This window comes from Lycorma delicatula, chromosome 2 (assembly GCF_047948215.1).
Source record: "Lycorma delicatula isolate Av1 chromosome 2, ASM4794821v1, whole genome shotgun sequence".
NCBI classification, from domain to species: domain Eukaryota; kingdom Metazoa; phylum Arthropoda; class Insecta; order Hemiptera; family Fulgoridae; genus Lycorma; species Lycorma delicatula.
The window spans coordinates 216,206,834-216,227,188 of NC_134456.1; the positions used below are offsets into that span (position 1 = coordinate 216,206,834).

General features: G+C 28.7%; 1 protein-coding gene across 1 annotated transcript in view; it reads right to left on the reverse strand.

Annotated features, from left to right (window-relative positions):
• Positions 1-2,655: 2,655 nt before the first annotated feature.
• The window catches only part of LOC142319650 (ankyrin repeat and BTB/POZ domain-containing protein 2), a 165,689-nt gene continuing 147,989 nt past the window's right edge, over positions 2,656-20,355 (reverse strand). The window contains exons 19-22 of the mRNA XM_075357190.1: positions 18,572-18,777; positions 15,608-15,901; positions 7,034-7,216; positions 2,656-4,113 (exon numbers count right to left, since the gene is read on the reverse strand). Of these exons, the coding sequence (XP_075213305.1) occupies positions 3,874-4,113; positions 7,034-7,216; positions 15,608-15,901; positions 18,572-18,777 (923 nt within the window). The 3' untranslated portion in view covers positions 2,656-3,873. The remainder of the gene's footprint in view (positions 4,114-7,033; positions 7,217-15,607; positions 15,902-18,571; positions 18,778-20,355) is intronic.

The following is a 20,355-nucleotide window of genomic DNA, read 5'->3' on the forward strand; positions in this document are numbered from 1 at the left end:
AAAAATTAATTTTTAAATATAATACATAAAAAATAAAGTTTAATTTTAATTTCAATTTTTAAATCACTGATTTCTATAATTCAGTGTCATCCTTTATAAGTTATCCCACTTTATTTATTGTTCTGTATGTAGGTTGATCAAATAAAAATAATTTTATTTATGTAAAAGTTCTACTCATTTTTAATATACATATGTATATATAACTATAAAGTAAACATAAGATATAAAACTTTATTACTTCTTGAGGAAAAATAATAACTTTTCTACATGAAACATGAATTGTGTGGTGTTCTGTCAGAGCACAATATTGTAGGAACCATATTACAATCTTAGATATATTGTGGAATAATTTTCAGTAAAAATTAATGTTGTTCTAATATATTAAGCCTTCTGAAATAAAATAACAAATAAATAAATACAGCATACAGCAAAATGTAAATAATAATAATAATAATATTCTATCTATACAAATTACTTAACTATAACTAATGTGGCACACTGAATACAATGTATTTTTTAAAAATATTAATTCATATAAAAATTTATGGGGTATTGTGTACCACCAATAATGTAACTATAATATAATAAAAATAAAATACAAATCAATTTTAATTACATCACATCTAATGAAAATGATATAATGATAGTGATAATAATAAAATAAATATCCAGTCTTAGCGATATAGTATTATCAATGTAATATACTATTATACTAATAATGCTAACAGTTTGAACATTGAGCAAAACAAAATATAAAACATGAAAGAAATAATAAATAAAACGTAAGCAATTCAGCCTGTTGGTACTAGTTATGGTAAAGTCACAACACATACGTACATGCATGTACACGCGTATAAAATAATGTATAAAAAATATTTCAATTTACATAGATGTTGTATCTCTAATATTACATATTATACAACCTAAAAGATAAATGAATGTAATCAGACTGATACAATAAAAACTTCTCCGCAATTATAAATAGCAATATGATATGTAAATTATGGCATAAATTATAACATTAAATGATAATAATAACTATAACGATATTAAATATGAGTTCATAAAATTAAAATGGTAAGCAAATGAATCTGATCCAGCTTTTTTTGGATATTAATTTAAAATTAATTATAACAATTCAGTATATTTTATGTACCAATAATATTTTACCTCAACATTTAATTAACACTGTGATGTAAATAATATTATTAGCTTCTTTTACTTCATCTTTATTAAACAACAACATGAAATGTACAACCATTCAATACTGACGTACAGAACAAATGATATACAGTTATGTTTATGATTACAAAACTGTAGCTATGGGTGTAAATTTATAGCACTTTTCTTCTTTTATAGCACTACTGACCTGAAACTGATCTCAAATTTTACTAATCAGAGAATGGATAGATGGAAAATATTCTAACTTCATATAATCAAAAAATACTGACAAGTTCTCATGAAACAAATTAAAAAATTTACAATAAATCATTGGAAAATTATTTAATAAAATGTAGTTTACAATGTGCTTCATACCATATTTTTTTAATTACAGATTTTATAAAAGTTTTCAATGAAAATCTTGTAAGAGATTATATTTTACTTTCTAATATTTCAGTATGGTATCGCTCTTAATAAATAAATAAATATATATATTACTTTACTGAAATTAATTTTTTAAGATTCATATTATTCCTTTGCACTGTTCAATTATATTTAAATTCTATTAAATAAACAAACTAGTACAGAATATTGAGGTAAGACATATCTTATCTTAATTTTTCATGAAAGTACTTTCATGGAATCATGTATCCTCATTCATAATTAAAATAATTCTGTTACTGCATAATAAAAATTGCATATTCATTTACAAGAGTGTTGCTGACTGTTGCAGTTTTTAAGATCATCTCCCAAAAACATCATTGTTTGAGGGAAACAAGTCATTATAAAAATTAATGATGTAGAGGATTTAAGGAGAATATACAAAATTAAATGTAATGATAACAATACTTATATCGGTAAAATAAATCAAAGTTTATAGAACACTATAATGCTTATAGAAACAGAAAGAGAAGTGTGTCTAATCTGGCCAACCACTTGTTGCAATATAAGCATAGTATTACTGATTGTAAAAGTAATTTAGTAGTTTTGGAAATTTGTAACAACAATGAAAAATGAATATACTTGAAAAATATTATATTTAAACAAAAGTATGAAATGATGAACTAACAGATTGTATTTGAAGATATTTTAATTACATAATGGGTTGTAGGAGTTGGCAACAATGTTTACGAACATAGATGTGTGATGTTTTAAATTTACATCATTCTAGTAATGGTAGTGAAGTTATGTGGTTGTTAGAGTGTTATATTTTCTAAATTTTTAAGTTTTTATTTTTTTTTGTTGATGTAATTATAAAATTATGTATCGACTGATGGTGCGGGATCCCTTGAACAACTATTGGTATTAGATTTTTTAGTTACTATAGTTGGTTGTTATGTTGTTGTTTTTTGAATTTAATTAGCACAGTGGTCAGGTCAATATGTTGATGAATTATTTGACTTTTCAAAAAGTTATATATATATATATATATATATATATAATTAATAAACATTTCCTGTAATTTGGTAATCATTTTTACTATATCAAAGTATGTTTATTATTTGATGTAATTGTTATTTACTAAATATATCAACATAGTAATTTTTGTGTTAACATGTTTCTAAAGAAATTTGCCCATAATTTTATTAAAACTGGTAAAAAATTTAAATTGGTGGATCCAAGATAATAAAAAATATATATATATATATTTTTTTATATAAAAGAATTTTTGCAATAATATACAATTAGTTTAAAATAAACTGTATTAATATCGATTTCTTGTTCATTTATGAACCAATGGAAAGATATGTCAAATTCTTAACTCCTTCTCAGTCCATGAAACATATTACATTTTCTTTTAAGTTTAGCCTGTTTTATTCTTGTCAAAATTTCATACTAGGCTTCACACACGTAGTTCCTTTGTTAATACATCTGAAAATAATATTTTTTTAAATATCAATAGAAATTTCATTAAATTCAAAATATTTCAAATTTATTGAAATAAATTTGACAGTATCCTTGTCACAGATATAACTAATTGTTTGCTTTATGAATGGTTATAAGTATTTTTGTTACTACTTTTGAAGTTTAGAATTTTATTTGGAAGTCCTTTTTTTAATACATCATTTATTAGATTAGTGTTGGCTTTTTCATCTACTTTTAGGGGAAAAAAATTGAGTATACTCATTACCATTTATTTATATTGGCAGTTTTCCCCACTGCCTTTGGTAGCATCTACTTACCTTGTCATCCTCCAATATGACCCAACTCTCCTACTCCGCATGACTGTGTACAAGTTACCATGAAAACAATGCCATGCTTTTGCTATGAAGTGTACATGTACACTATAAATTGCACAAAAATTACACAGTGAACAAAACACTGCTTACTATTTTAAACAGTCTGTATATGAGAGAGCATATGAACTGAGATCCTATGGTGGGGACTGAATACTGTTCGCGCAACCTGCCAATATTAATGGTAACGAGCATAGTACCTCTGATGTTTAACAATTACAGGGTGATTTTTTTTGGTCTTCTTATGAAAGGAAAAAATAATTGCAGGCGAAGAAAAATGGACCTGGAAGGAATTAATGTCCCTTTTATCTTTAGGGGGTTAAAAACAAGCATCTATCGACTCTATTCTGACATATAACAGATGTATAATCTGTAATTAAAATTCATTGAACTAAAATATAACAAAATAACAGTCACATTTCACATTAAAAATATGATTAACTATTACTTTACAAAGCTGGGCATAGAAAATATCTTATTTGGTGTTACTGGGAGTTACAGTGCTGGTTGTAGGCTTGGGTCCAGGTCTCATAACATTATTGCGGCCTTTAATACGAGCTTGTAGAGTAAGCAGCAGGCCAGCAAGAACATCATGATTATGTAGCTTTTTACCAAACAGTAGTCTTTTAACTGAATCATCATAAGTCAATAAAGCAACCATGTTCTGAAGTAGAAATCCTTGACAATATTCCATTAACTGACATGCATTATATACCTGAAAAAAAGAAGAGAATTTTTTGTTATTAGTGAACTTAGATATTGCAATGAATGATAAATGTAATATCCATACGTTTTCAACCAGAGGTATGACTAGGATTTTACTTCAGCAAAGTCACTTGGTTCTCACCTAGTTTCTTCAAAAACTTATTATTTTTACTTGGTTTTAAATGTGCAACTGATAAATTAGTTACAATACATAAAATTTATGATACAAAGAAGGGAGAGAATGCAACTGACACTGGTAGGCAAAAATGAATGGGGGAAGAACAAAACTGTTATACAGGGTGATTCAAAGAAACGGAAAATTAAAAAAATTAAATAATGAAAATTTTTTTTTAGAAAATGAATTTTATTTCATGCAATTGTACAAATGTTGCCATTTTAGGGTATGTACATTTTAGTTTATTTTTTAAAGATGACATCTTCCAGGTGACCTCCTCTTCTACGTAAACACTCATGAAGTCTCTTCGTTAAATTGTTCATGGTTTGACGTAACATCTCAACTGGAATTTCCACAATTGCTTCTCGGATCTTTGCCTTCAGTTCTTCCATTGTAGCAGGTCTACTGTGGAACACTTTGCTTTTCAGGTGACCCCCACAAAAAGTAATCGCAAGCTGAGAGATCAGGCGATCTGGGAGGCCATCTAATGTCACCATTTCGTGAAATGACACGTTGTCCAAACAATCGACGTACAGCTGCCATCGATATTCGTGCAGTATGTGACGTTGCTCCGTCTTGTTGAAACCAGGCTGTGTTAAGAATTGGTGGAAATCTCTTTTGTTGTTCCACAACAAAGGTTTCAAGCATGGCTACGTAACGAGCTGACGTCACTGTAATCGCAAGACCGTTGTCATCCTCAAAAAAATAAGGCCCTATAACACCATAAGATGACATAGCACACCACACGGTCACTTTCTGGCTGTGCACTTTCTGGATGCTGGTATAGCTGCGTAGGATTTTCTTGTGCCCAGTAACTGAAATTTTGCTAGTTAACAAATCCACTGAGGTGGAAATGCGCTTCGTCTGACATCCACAGTTCGTGAACAAACTCTTCGTTATCATTTATCTTTTGAAGTATTACATTACAGAATTGTGCTCGCACAACTGCATAGTTCGGTTTCAGTTCCTGGACGATCTGCAACTTGTACGGATGGAATTGCAAGTCCTTCACTAATATTCTTCGAACACTTGAACTATGCGATTGTAAAGATGCTGAAAGACAACGGATTGACCGATGTGGACTTTGTGTGACAGCATCTTCTAAAGCTTGAACATTCTGTGGTGTACGGACGGTTCGCTCACGGCCTGGAGGTTTCTTTTTCATTGCCGAACCAGTTTCCTCAAAATTAGATATCCATGTTTTAATTGCATGTGCTGATGGAACACAGTTGTGCCGTCCCAGATTAAAATGACGGCGAAATTCTCTACGCGCTCCCTCCACACTGTCATTGTTTTTGTAAAACGCTTTGATAGCAAATGCACGTTACGCACCACTCCAAGGATCCATGACAACTAAATGGCAGGTTAGGTTAGAGAGGCTGGCGCCACTTATCAAGTGGTACCAATCGCCCACGGCTACCAACACAACTTCCAAAATTTCCCGTTTCTTTGAATCACTCTCTACATAACAAAATTAACTGACAAACCCTGATCTAATAATAAGTGATTCTGTTTGTAGTTCTCATTATTCTCTCATCATAATAAAATCCTGGTATATCCCAAATATAATTCCTGGCCGGTGAAATACTATGCATCCATTTCACCCTTTTATTGTTGTAAGATAACTTTGACATAACGTTTATCAGGGTGCTTGATAAACATTTAAACTTTTCAAAATAAGAATATTGTGAATTGAAATATTTTAATAAAATGGTAAAGTATTATTAATTTATTATAAGTTGTGCAAAGAAATAAAGTACAATATTTTCTACAGAATAGTCTTTGATTTAAACTAAATACATACTATTAGTTATTAGTTGAGTCATATTCTGTAAAAAATAAAAACAAATTTATGAGTTCTTACAAATGAATCCCTAAAGCTATGTCAGCAGAGAAAAGAGAGGATTAATTTTATATCTTTTCTATTATCGAACATTCATTTCCTCTGATTTTCTTCAGTTTGTTTAAATTCATGATATATAGTTTAATATTGCAATTCTTTAATTCTGTAATGCATTCATGGTCTTACAAGACAAAAAGTTTTACCCAACAAATGTAAAATGATTACCTGAATTATTATACATGCTATCATCAGATTTTATAAATTTTATTTACTTATATTAGTAACTACAAATTAATTCCCTGATTACAGCAGCACATATAATACTGAATGAAAGATGAATTTTGTAGCATATAAAAAATATGCCTGACCAGAATCTGAAACCAGTACTTTCTGGATGGTAGGCACAGGTGCTACCGCTCTGCCACAGAGGTCGGCATGATCATTCATTACTAAATTCAGTAAAAGTACAAAAGAAATATATATTTCAAAACATTATCAAAATTTACTTTTTAAAACCTGTCGCACACTAAGATTAAGATTTTGAATATGATAAACACAACTATTCTTTTGTGAAAAAATAAATTTTTACACTGACACATAAGTTAAAATGTTGGCTTTATTTTATAATGCTATAAAACACTGCTTAGAACAAAAATACCATTTTAATGATAATGCTTTAATTATACTTTTTTGAGCTTTTACTATTTTTTAAGTTATTACAAGAAAACTGATTTTTGGCTAATATTTTGTTCAAGACTGGGTCCCCCACTTTGCATCTAAGTGTTTTTTTTATATTTTGATTTATTTTTTTAAAATGTAATACTCCTGGTATACATTAAAAAATAGCCAGAATAGCTATAAAAGTTTTGTTTTAATAACTTCTATACTGTCATACAGCTAAAATAATCGCACCTTGGCATGAATGTACATGGAGACTATATTACCGAGGTCGACCATGTCAGAGCATTGTGCTTCACAGAATCTCAACAGTCCATCGAGTTGAAAAAAATTTGCTGCAGCCATTAATTCTAATACATCATTTTGGTCAACCTCTAATGTTTCACATCCGCCGTTATAAAGATACTGCATAACCAACTGCAAATGAAAAAAAAAAGGGTTAATTTGACTATAAAAACTGAAACTAAAGTAATGTGAGAACACATTTTATGAAACCACCATTGGTCTTCCAATTGGCTGGTCTTTAAATACTTATTGTCAGGTTTCATTTTTAATTTAATTTTAATATTGCCATTCGTTAGAATATTTACTGGAATATCTCATTAAAACATAAATATGTACAAACATGTATCGGTGATATTTCATTCCATTACAAAAAAAATTTGTAATTGCTTATCAGAAACTGTAGATAATATAAAGGAAGTTATTGATTGTACGCAATAACAGTCCAACATTGACTCCAGTGGCCAGAAAAATTGTTAAGCCATTTTTTTCAAGTGAGGTAACAGCTAATTTGTTCAGCACCACTGTTGAACTTATAATTATGTACTTATACATAATTTTATTGTTACAACCGTGAACATGTTTCTACATTCCTTTTGTTGAGAATATGTGATGGATAAAAAGTAAGTGAAAAACTTACAGATTCTTGACAGGAATCAACCTGAGATCATCTTAACTAGAGGTCAGAATGCTAATTAAAGTTCCTTTATTGCTATTAACTACAGTTTTCTTTTATCAAAATAAATAAGGTTACAATTTCTTATATTTTAAATGCAATATTATCCATCTATTTAATAAAAGCTTTTTTGCCTATGTGTTCTTAATGCATTTTTCTCATTAAAGTGATTTAAAAAAAAAATGTTTTACTTTTAATGTAATTGAACATCATATGTGGCATCTGTTTTGCTGTATAACTGCTGACCCTTTTTGTAAGGTTATGTTGCTGCTATTTTAATTTAAAATGTAATAAATTACCTATTATATTATTGCTCATTAAAATTCAGGAAGTGTAGATAAGGTTATCTAAATTCATACATATAATGATATATTATATAAATATTACATAATATATTAACTTAAAATTTAATATACTTATTAAAATGTAAAATACTGATTCCAAAAATATTCATCCAATTCAAATACTTCTACATTCACTAATGAATGTAGAAGTATGGCTATCATTCTGGCATTTATATCATTCATGGCTTTTGTACATCAGACGTTGAACATGTTACACATTGCATAAACTGACTTGATAAATTTTTATAAAAGTAGGATTTATTATATTAACTATGCAGTAAAGTTACTTAGGTGTATAAATAAGTAATTTATCTTCTCTGACACATATTTCTTTAAATACCTCTTAAGCTTGATCAGAATGTCTTATTCTGAAAGGTATTTTTTTAATTCTAAAATTATTAGTATAAAAGTTAATCACTACTTTTTAATACAACAAAGGATTCAGAAAATGAATTAAATGTAAAAAGGTTAAATGAAGAACAATTTAATCATATTAAATTTTATAAAAACATTGATTGCCACCCACTACAGGCCTGATTTTTACATTGTTCATTTTTTGCTAAACTACATAACCCATTTTCTCACGGTAAACTTTACAAATCTGCTAGTGAATTACAATTTGTATCACACATCTTACATTAAAAACCATATCACATTTGGTCTTCAACTGTCTTAAATGCTCAATTTTATTCAGTTAATTTGTAGAGGTCAAATAAACAGGCTGTGCGTACAAGTGTTCAGACAGCCGATTCACAAGTATATCCGGTAAATCTTGATGCATATAAAAGAAACTATGCGACATTATTATTTAGTAACCATGTACTATTTACATTTTACAAAATTTAAATATATATTTTAAAATTAAGATATCTTATTTAAGTTTTTAAGAGTTATGAAATTTTCAATTGTCCACAAACAGTAAAATTTCACTAACATCTTAGATTAAATTTCTATGATAATAATCAAATAATAAATTCAATTCATTTTTCATTATCTGATTGCGGGAAATCTGTGGTACTATCAGTGTTAAGAAATACAAGTCAAGAGTTCCGTGTTCCAAGTCCTAGTAGTCAGTTATTTTTACACGAATTTGAATGCTCGATCATGGATATCAGTGTTCTTTGGTGGTTGGGTTTCAATTAACCACACATCTCAGGAATGGTCAAACTAAGACTGTACAAGACTACAATTCATTTACACTCATACATATCATCCTCATTCATCCTTTGAAGTATTATCTGAATGGTAATTACCACAGGCTAAACAGGAAAAAGAAAGAAAGTATGAAGAGATACAATGATAAGCTCAATTTTGTTTTTTATTATAATATCCAATTTCCAATAATTTGGTTCAATAGTATCCGTTACATGTATACAGTTTTTTCCATTCTGTTGGCCTGTTTTATCTATGGCTTTTAAGCATAAATTTTTAACATAAGATATTTTAAAGCAGTATTTTCTGTCGCTATGTAACTTTTGATTTGTCCCCAAATTAACTCAATTGGTTGAGTACACAACGATAGGGAGGTATTCAAAGCACGATTTGCCATTGGATCTTGCTAACTCATCAATTTTATACACATTAAAATTACTTTTAATACGCAAAACCCTTCGCAATAATCAGACCTTAAGTTCATCCTCTTAAAAAATCAATCCTTTTGTACTAAGCCACATTTTGATATAATTGTTCACAGACACGGCTGGAATTCTTTCCTTTTTACATGAATGATAGGAGTATCCAACAGTTGGATACTGTTGGATTATTCTGTAATTCTCTTTTGTAAGCATTTAAAATTTTTCTACACGAGTTTTTTCACAGCCTTTATTTCTGAGGGGATATCAATAATTGTGCATTAACAGCTGAATCAGTAACAGACTTGGTATCAAAATAATGATATAACTCAAATCAAGACACAAATCTAGGAATAGACTACACTCATGTTCCAGTAAATTTAAAAAAATTGCATTAACTTAAAATAACATTAGGGTAAATAAATAAATAACAGAAACACAAAAATTGAACATGAGAACAAAAAAGTGATATATGAAAAGATCAAGGGTTTTTAAACCCTTACTGGTTCTGTACTTTCACATAAAATAATGCTAACTTGATCTATATATATTTTTTACTTTAATAATGTTATTTTGACTAATAATAGACTAGTATACATATAATAAACAGTAATCTTTAATGAAAAACATATTATATTTACAAAAACCTAATTACCTTGAACATGTTAATGATTAATGATATTTTCATATTGCCCATAAACATGACTGAATTATATTTTATACTGTAATTGAAATTATTGTCTTTACTACTAAAAGTTTTATTCTATTCTGATTGTTTTTAGTAGCTTATTAGCGTATGAAATATTTTAAAACATTGAGCTATACACAACCCAACATCGCACTCCGTATTCTATACACTAGTATTCTGAGTTTTTGTGCTTTTTATTATGTGAACACACTACACATCTTGAAGCATTATGCTCTTTCTGTTTTTGGTTTGGCTACAAAATATTTTTCAACAATTGCTTCCATCAAAGCTTCTCTAAATTGCAGATGTGTGTACTGTCCTCCACATGTTTGGTGCAAAGTATGTGCATTGAATATGCACATATTTAGGAGGCGTTTGAATTCCTTCTTGAACCAAATTTTGTGTCTTTTTCATTTAAGTACTCCAAGCATCATTTATAATTGAAGGAATGATAACATCTTGACCTTTTCTTCTTATCTCAACTGGAAGATCTTCGTGGTGAGTTGACAAAAATCCCTTTTATCACACCTTTCAATAGCATCACTTGACTGGACTTTTTACTCAATGCTACCATTTCAGTTTTCTTCAACTTTTGTTTTACAAAATCCTTAGGGACACCTTTTCTAATACTCCTTACTCTTTCCACTAGGTCAGTGTCTTTGTCTTTCAAAACAATAGCCAACTCTGGACTACAATAGAAATTGTCAGAATACACACAATAACCCTTCGGAACCAGGTCATGCATCAAAGTAAATACAATATTTGTTGCATGCCTGTGATTTGCGTTATGAGTTAGTTCTGTTTCACTTCCATTATATACAAGTAGCTTAAATGTATTCTGATTTTGATTCAGGCAAAACACAGGTTTTGATTCCAAATCTAGCTCATTTGATTCTTATAAATTGTACGAAATTCAACTGACCTTTCCACAACAAAAGGCTTTCATCGATAGCTACTTCCTTCTCTGGTATATAAACTTAAGAAAATTTATCATTTTTGTATTCTAAGACAGGTTTAATTTTATCTAATCTTTTTTGTTTTTTTTTTGAGGGGAACATTACTTATAAGATGTAAAAATCTAGATAAAAGTTTCAAATATTCATGTGCCATAACAGCCAAAAAACCTGGGATTACAAATAATGATAAAATTTATCAATTTTGGGCTACCATCATTCCATGCAAAATGTACAATGCAATTAGTAAAAATATTTCATTTCTATTTGCTGGTTTCCACCCCTGAAATGATGAAAACTGCTTCAGAACTTTATTTGACAGAAAATTATCTGCATATATGTTTGTTTGGTTTAATTATATCAACCAATTCATCAGTTATAAAAAGTTTGAAAATAATAAATAAATCATTTGGATTAGGAATAACTACATTTATACCTGCTTGTCCAGTAAAGTTGGAGGGCCTATGAAAGGAATCAGACTGATGATAATTTACCCATTCGATATTACTTGTATGTTTTTGAATAGGCCTATCTACATCACCCGCACTGATCTCATTAGCCCTAATCATCATTACTGTCGGGTAATAACAACGATATGTCTTCACACATATCGTCTAAACTATCATTATCACAATCGGTATCAGATTGTAACTGGTCTAAACTGTTAAAATATTAATTTTTTGAAGTAGATGTCATCTCAAATATAAGAAAACAACATATAAAGCTATTATAAAAAAACATGAAAACTACCAGTCCAGTATGCAAATATACAATAAAATTTATACATTAATTTTATAAAGTGTTGTATAACAATCAATCACAAAAACAACTATAAACCGAAACAACATGGTAAGGGGTTAATAGAACTGAGAAGACATAACATTATATAAACCTTTGATTGCACTGACTACTATATGACAAATTAATTATAACATGTAAAAATAATTAATTATAATAATTAATTATAACATGTAAAAATACTTGTAAAATCACTCCTGAACAAGATGTAAACAACATGCCATACAAGCCGTATCAGCAGTTTTACATATGATAAATGCCTTATAATGCAATGATAATTCTTTAGCACTGTATACCATTGCAGAATAATGATGTACTACAATCTAAAATAATCGCTGGAATACTATAACACAGAGCAAATTAAAATTTGACAAAAACTCAACGGAATATCCTGACAAAGTCCTTATCATGCATATTGGCTACATAGGAATATTCTGTCATAGTCTGGTAAGGGGTTAATAGAACTGAGAAGACATAACATTATATAAACCTTTGATTGCACTGACTACTATATGACAAATTAATTATATGGTGACTAATATATGATTAATGATTTGTGTTTTATATATATATATATATATATATATATATATATATATATATATGGTCGTTATGAACTGGCACTGATACAAGGGATGTGACTCAGCAGAATCATGACGAATTTACTAGCACAAATGCAACATTTGTTTATTCTTTGCTCTATAGGCTAACGGAATACAGTATAAACATCAGCCATTGGACAACCCATTGGGTGTCTACAATGGCGGCCATAGTGAGATAATAAATACGAAATAACAGTGTACATATGTGGGGCAAGAATCATCGTACTTTGTTGGCCATGTATGAAAACACTATTTACATTCTGAATGTGCCTCATTTATTCAAATTTTTGCATGTAATCTTTCTTTTTTCTTATATTTTTGTTATTTTTCAAGAAAAAATCTTTTTAGAAATTTTATAATAAGGGAAACACTTTATTGGCTATTTCCTTTACAATTAGGCATTACATTTACATTTGCACTTATAAGGAACCCAGATTTGCATAAAAGACTGCACGTATCATGAAGATTTATGTTATAACAAGTTTTTTTTTTTCTGAAAAAGGGGACATCTAAACAAGGTCTGATTGAATATATTATTAATAAAAAAATAATAATAATATTATTGAATAAAACTGTAATAACTAATAAAAGTGTATTTAGCTCTACTCATAAACAAATACTCAGTATTTGTTAAACAAATGTTCAGTTATTAACAAACTGTATTCAGATGCACAACTCCTACACTATAGAGCTGATAAATATGATCACTAAATTTTTTTTTAGAAACAAAGTGGCATAATTTAAACCATATTATACCTGAAAGTGGATTGTAACTTGAAATCACTCTACTATTTTTGAAAAAATAAAAATAAGTAAAAATAATGTTTACAATTGTTTTCTCATATATGTTGATATTCTTGTATATGTTTTATCTGTTACAGGATAAGCAAATCGTAATTACTATTAGTTTTAATTACAATATATAAATATCAAAATTATTCTAAAACTTACAAAAATGGAAGTTCAAATATTTTTTTTTTCAGTTCAGTTAAATATTTCAGTAAGTTATTTAATTAATGATATGATTTAGATTTGAGATTAGAAACATTCTTCTCATAATGAACAGGCTATATATTTTTTAATTCTTCTACATAAAAAGAAGAGGGTGTGTTTGCATGCAACCGTTACACACAAATGCTTCTATCTCTACATCATCATCGAATTGCTAACTTCCCAATGGGACTTTAAGTGAAAATAATCTCTTAAATGATCAATGGCTCTTTGAGTCATAGTTATTAGCAGTGACAAATTGTAGTGACAAGGTGATGAATCAGAACTGTAAGGTGGGAGTTCCACAATAATCCATTGAATTTCCTTCAGGCTTATCACATATTAATGCAATAGAATGGGGTCTTGTATTATCATGAAAAAGAAGAAAAATTGGTTACCAATTTTGTCTGTTATGATAGGCAGCTTTGGCATCTTGAGAAGCGATAATGAGGCAACATTCAATGTATGTCTTTCATGAAGGAAATCAATCAACAAAACACCTGCAGAATTAAATAAAAACATTTGCTACGATATTTCCAGTTGACAAGTGACTTGAACAGTGCAGCTTTTTTTTTCCTATCCTCTATTACTTCTGTTTGCTTGTTATGACGTATGGGTGAAGTGGTGGACCCAAGTTTCACTGCAAATGAGAATAGTGCAAAAAATTCTCCCCTTCCTCCTCATAGTAAATCAGGAATGTTCCACAAACCCATCACATTTTTGTTCTTGGATAAGGAAAAGTGGAATCCACCTGACTGATACATTTTGTTAATTGGGATAATCAACAACAATAGACTGAGTACTCACATGGCAGCATACTCCTACTGCTAAGATAATTAGGGAAGCTATTTTATGTTGATCTGAATCGAAAAGGTCATGAATAGCACAGTCTTCTGTGAGAATTTTTATGTATGTTGGTGGTGGGGTTAGTTTTTCACAGCTTTCCATCTAATCAAAAGATGTTTTGCCAATTAAACACTTGGTTCTTTGAAAACATTGTTCTGTGAACTGTGTTTGCCTACTCAAAATTATGAAAGTTTTTACCATCTAACTGGCAAGAAATTTGGTGATGGTTATGCTAAGGAAAAGTATACCAATTGCTCACTCATAATGCTACTGATGCAAAGACTTGCACAGTTAGTGTGGGAGGGGAATCAACTTCATTCGTCCCACTACTATTCATTAAAGGCCACACAGTGATTAGTTCATTACATGAGCCATTATAAAAGAATTCTGGTTTATATTTGATCCGCTCTGCACTTGTTAAGTTATAGCATTAAAAAAAAAATAACATAATTTTCTTAAATCATTATAACATCTCAACAATCATTCAATTTTTTTTGTCAAATCTTTTATGAGGGTGTTTCTTATACAACTCAGATCCAACAAATTAAATAAATGTTATAGTCAAACAGTTTTTTTTATATACTTATTTCATGTTGCAGCTGATAAACTTATATTTACAAATATTGGTCTCATCACTAAAAAACAATAACTTTTTTTAATAATGCATTCACCGTGTTGCTTTGAGTGATATAAGAAACACGCTAATAAAAAATGATGTTTTGCTTTAAATGTGATAATTTAGTTAACACCTAAATTATTGTAGATTTGTTTTTTAAGAATACTCCTTTAAAAATAATTTTTTCTGTAGTTTAACTATGTTTGCTAAAATGTTAAAGTCATTATTTAATTTTTTTACCTAATCTAGAGAAATATAAATAGTATGAAGTTCTTTAAAAAATAAAAAAAAAATATCAAAATGACTAAATAGTTTTGACTGTATATGAAAAGAAATATATTTGTATTATTCACAAGATTATAAAATGCTTTTATTTTTTAATTGGTGATACAAGTTTTATTTTTAAAATAATTTGTACTAGTACATATTATAACTGATGTACCTGAAAAATATGATATCTGATGTCATTTATCTGGACTATTGGTGGATTGCCCTCACAAAGTTTTGAGCTAAGCATTCCTCTAAATCTAGGTGATGATGTGACCAGCACAATTTTATGCCCGTAAAATACTCTTCCTTCTACTCTGAACTGAACATCACTTAATTCAGCATTATTCACAAACTTGGGATCAATGCGAGCACCGCCACTTAGTGTTGAGTCTCTTATACGTTTAATTGGTTCCCAACCGAAACATGTTGAAAATATGTCAGCAAGAAGCAAAGTTGTACCCTCTTTCTGTAAAAATATGCAATTATTAAAAAAAAGTTTACTCTTTGACTAATAATATATATATATATATATATTTAGTTTAATCAAATTACATGTTGATTTATAATTCAATAAGTAACTGAACTGCTATGAACAAATATTCTTATAATTATAACAATCTCTAAAAAATTGAGACTGAAAGATGGACATTAGAAAATGACTTGAACTTATATATATAAATGCAACATTCAGAAAATCATGAGGTCTATGTATAACTGCCAATTTTTAAATGCTTAAAAGGAGCTGTATCAAAGCTACCTGGGAAATTTAATTATTTACTGGATTACTTATGTTCAGGAGAACTAAGATCGGTAAGGAAATTAATTTTTTAAACTGGGTAAGGGTAGGTTTAGACTGCATTTTAAAGCAGAAAACAGATTTGTAGAAAATGAAAAAGGATGAAATCATTTTAATAAACGAGTTTTCTCTTTAAATACATTACTATTTATAATAACAAATACATTTTAATTAAAATAATTCAAAATAAGGTATTACTTCAGAGGATGATATGTATGAATGTAAATGAAGAGGATGTAGTCTTGTACAGTCTCAGGTCGACCATTCCTCAGATGAAGGTTAATTGAAACCCAATTACCAAAGAACACTACACTGGTATCCACAATCTAGTATTCAAATCTATATAAAAGTAACTCTGCCTTCACTACGATTATTTAAATGTAATCAACCATAATAATTCTCTTGGAAATTAAATTGAATTGGCTATTTAAACTATAATTTTTATGTTTAAAAACTGTTGAATTTCTGCATTTAATTAACAGACTCGCAGTAATGCATGACAAGCCCACCGGGCTGGTCTAGTGGTTAACTTGTCATTGCAAATCAGTTGATTTTGAAGTCGAGAGTTCTAAGGTTCAAAACCTAGTAAAGGCAGTTACTATTAATCAGATTTGAATAATAGATTGTGGATACCAGTGTTCTTTGGTGGTTGGGTTTCAATTAAACCACATATCTCAGGAATGGTCGAACTGAAACTGACACTTTACACTTCATTTACATTCATACATATCATCCTCATTCATCTTCTGAAGTAATACCGTACGGTGGTTTCGGTGGCTAAACAGAAAAATAAAAATAATACATGACACTACAAACAAAATTTTTTTTATAGTTTTATAGCAATTATAATTCTCTATAACAAATATAATTAATAAGAAATGAGCTTTGAAAACACTAATTTAGTTATGTTCAAGATAAAAAGACCTTGAACAGAACAAAAAGACTAACCTAAAGAATTAAGAATGTAAAAATGCATATCTTTTTAAAATTCACAAATTTTGTCAATGCCTTCCTAATATTTTCATAATTACCAATATCCATCAACTTCAATGTATGGAACAATGATAAAATCTGAAATACATTCAATAAAACCTGTTAAATCAGTTAAGAGGAAAATTGATCACCTCTATATTATCCAAATTAACCATCTTTAAATTTGGTTCACATTCATTGAGTGACGAGTTGCCCTTCTATAATTTAGCTCATCAAGTTGTGTAGAGTGTTTTACACATCAAGCTTTACAATTCTATCTACAGCTCAAATTAATGCTAACATGTTTGTCCTTTCCTAATGTCCTTTTAATATTAATACTTATGCTGGAAAAAGTATTGTGGCAATAATTGTTTTCACTGTAGGCGTGATTATAATAAATGTCTCAATTAATAACAGTTATAACTTTCTAGAAAAATAGAATGCAATGATAACTTTATCATGCTTACTTAAGCATTATAGACAAAATTATGGCATTATATGAAAAATATGCTTAACAAGGAAATTTTATTTATAATTCAGAGTATAATATTCCTTTGTAGGGTAGTATAGTTTCCTACTAAAATTTATAGGTGTATTTCTCTGATAAAATTTCCATAAAATCATTTCTCCATAAATGTTTTGTTTTGCTGGCAAAATATTCCATCCTGATTTATGTTTCAATGATAAAATGAAGCTTTACTGAAATTCATGGCACACAAATTATAGAACAGAATTATCAAGTTTATTTTCTTTTGGCTCAAAAATTAAAATAATGTTCCAGAACTTTCTCTCCAACAGTTTATAAAAAAATATGTTGCATAGATTCTCCCTATTGGAGTTCCCCGAAAAAATGAAAAACACAATTTTTTGTAGGGTTTGGTATAAAATTTATGTTAAATTGTCAAAAACAAGCAAAACTCTGTAATTAATTGAAAAGTTTAATTCTGAGAAATTTATGTCGGTCAAATCAACTGAAAATAAAAATTTAAAAGGTTGTTGTTATTTTGTTTAAATCATGAAAGAAAAATATTACTGCTGTAAAATCAAATAAAAAATAATTTTGATATTGCAAAAAATATAGAAACAAACCACTCAAAATAAATGATATTATAAATAAAACTATATTGCAAACTGAAAGTGAAATAAAGTTATTGAAAACAGTTAATTAATTAGTTATGTATGTGTATATAAACATAATGGAATTCTATTTGAATGATTTCACACACAGATGGAATATAAGTCATAAATTCATTTAAAAAAAAAAAAAATTATTAACTTTTTTTTTAATAATTAATTTTGTTAATTAATTAATTAATCATTAATCACATCAAGCATTCACATCTGACAATAAAAAAACAAAAAAAAAACCTTGCTGTATCTAAAAATATTGAAGAGTAATGGAAGACATTCATCAACAAATTGTGTAGAGCAGTCATCAGGCCACACAGTAAGGAAATCTTGCAATAACTGATCTATCATGTTCTCCAAATGATGTTCATGTGCAGTTGCTAATGTACACATCCAACAATGAAGTGTCCATGTCACACCAAGGTCTCTAATATCAAGTGTCATCTCTGTAAATTAAGAGAATTTCAGTAAGCAAACTTGATGAATTATGCATAAAAAGAATATGCATACTTTGTTGAGCATATTAAATGATTATGAAATATAAATAAGTTGTTAAAACATAACATTAAAAAAATTTCTGCTACCTGAATCAGTGAAGGCAATCATTCCTGAATTAATAATAGAAATTACCCAATTAAAAATGTTATATATTTAAAAAAATAAAATATGCCTTTTTAACTACACTTGCATGTATGACTAAGAAGTGGGAGAAAGGAAAATTCCAAGCAAACATACAGACAACACCTAGTTGCAGACCTTATAATTTTGTTCCCACTCCTGTCACCTTCAAAAATGAGGATATGATGCTTTTTACTAAATCCATGTATTTGTATTTGATGTCACTTTAAGTAATTGCCAGGCTATGTTTAAGCAGGGTTGATGGAATTTAGTGAATGGTATTTTCTTTATATTCCTTGTCTTTTAGTTGAATTTATAGTAAGTATAAAGGAACAAGAAACATTTTTTATTTATCTACACATAGCACAGACATATTCTATAATGTTTTATCACTGTTACTGTGAATCTTCCATTATTATAATTATTTTTTAATATTAGAAACAGATTGACTATCTGAATATAGATTTATCAAAATAGATTATCGGATTATGGAAATAGAATAATTATTAGTATTAATATAATTTTGTTGATTTTTAATATTTTATGATTAAAAACTGCATCCGTTAAATATTTATGAAATCAGATTTTTTATTATAGAAAGGTTATTATCTATTTTTTACAGGTAGTAAAAGAATGATGATAACATGGGAAAATTTTGAAATATGAGGTCTATCTACAAAGTAACTTATGTTTTGGTATTCAAAAAAACAGCTGTTGGAAAAAATGAATTGCATACAATTTGAAAATACATCCTTAAACTACTCTCTACATAGTTGCAAAATAAATTGAAACACTTGTCATATCTATAGATGAGTTTTCATATCTCTTCATCAAAAAATTCTGCCGCCTGGTTTTTTCACTTAGCGACACCCTCTTCTTTTTCCTGTTTAGCCTCCAGTAATTACCATTCAGATATTACTTCAGAGGATGAATGAGGATGATATGTATGAATGTAAGGTGGCATAATGGATACCACCTTAAAGTTAGGAGAGAGGAGAAATGTGGCTGAAATTTTAATAAGTGAAAAAGTGTGGTACTGAAGGTCAGTAAAGAAGGACATGATCTGCAATACATGGAGGGAGAAAACGTATATACTCATTAAAAGATCAAATACCTAGACTGTTTGTAACAGAAAGTAATGGGATGCAACAGAAAATACATAACTAAGCCAACAAGCCAGACTTTTTCCATTTTTCCACTTCATATATTTCTCAAATCCATTTAGAACATTATGTTGTTATTATGTGTTAAGTGTGTTACTTAACACACTTCAACATAATAATATAATACTCCATCTAGAAACATACAAAGTTAGCAATGTATACTAGAAGTGCTAGATACTACATAGCAAACTTTGGAAGTAGACAAGTAGTTTACTAATACAATTACTTTATAATACATATAAT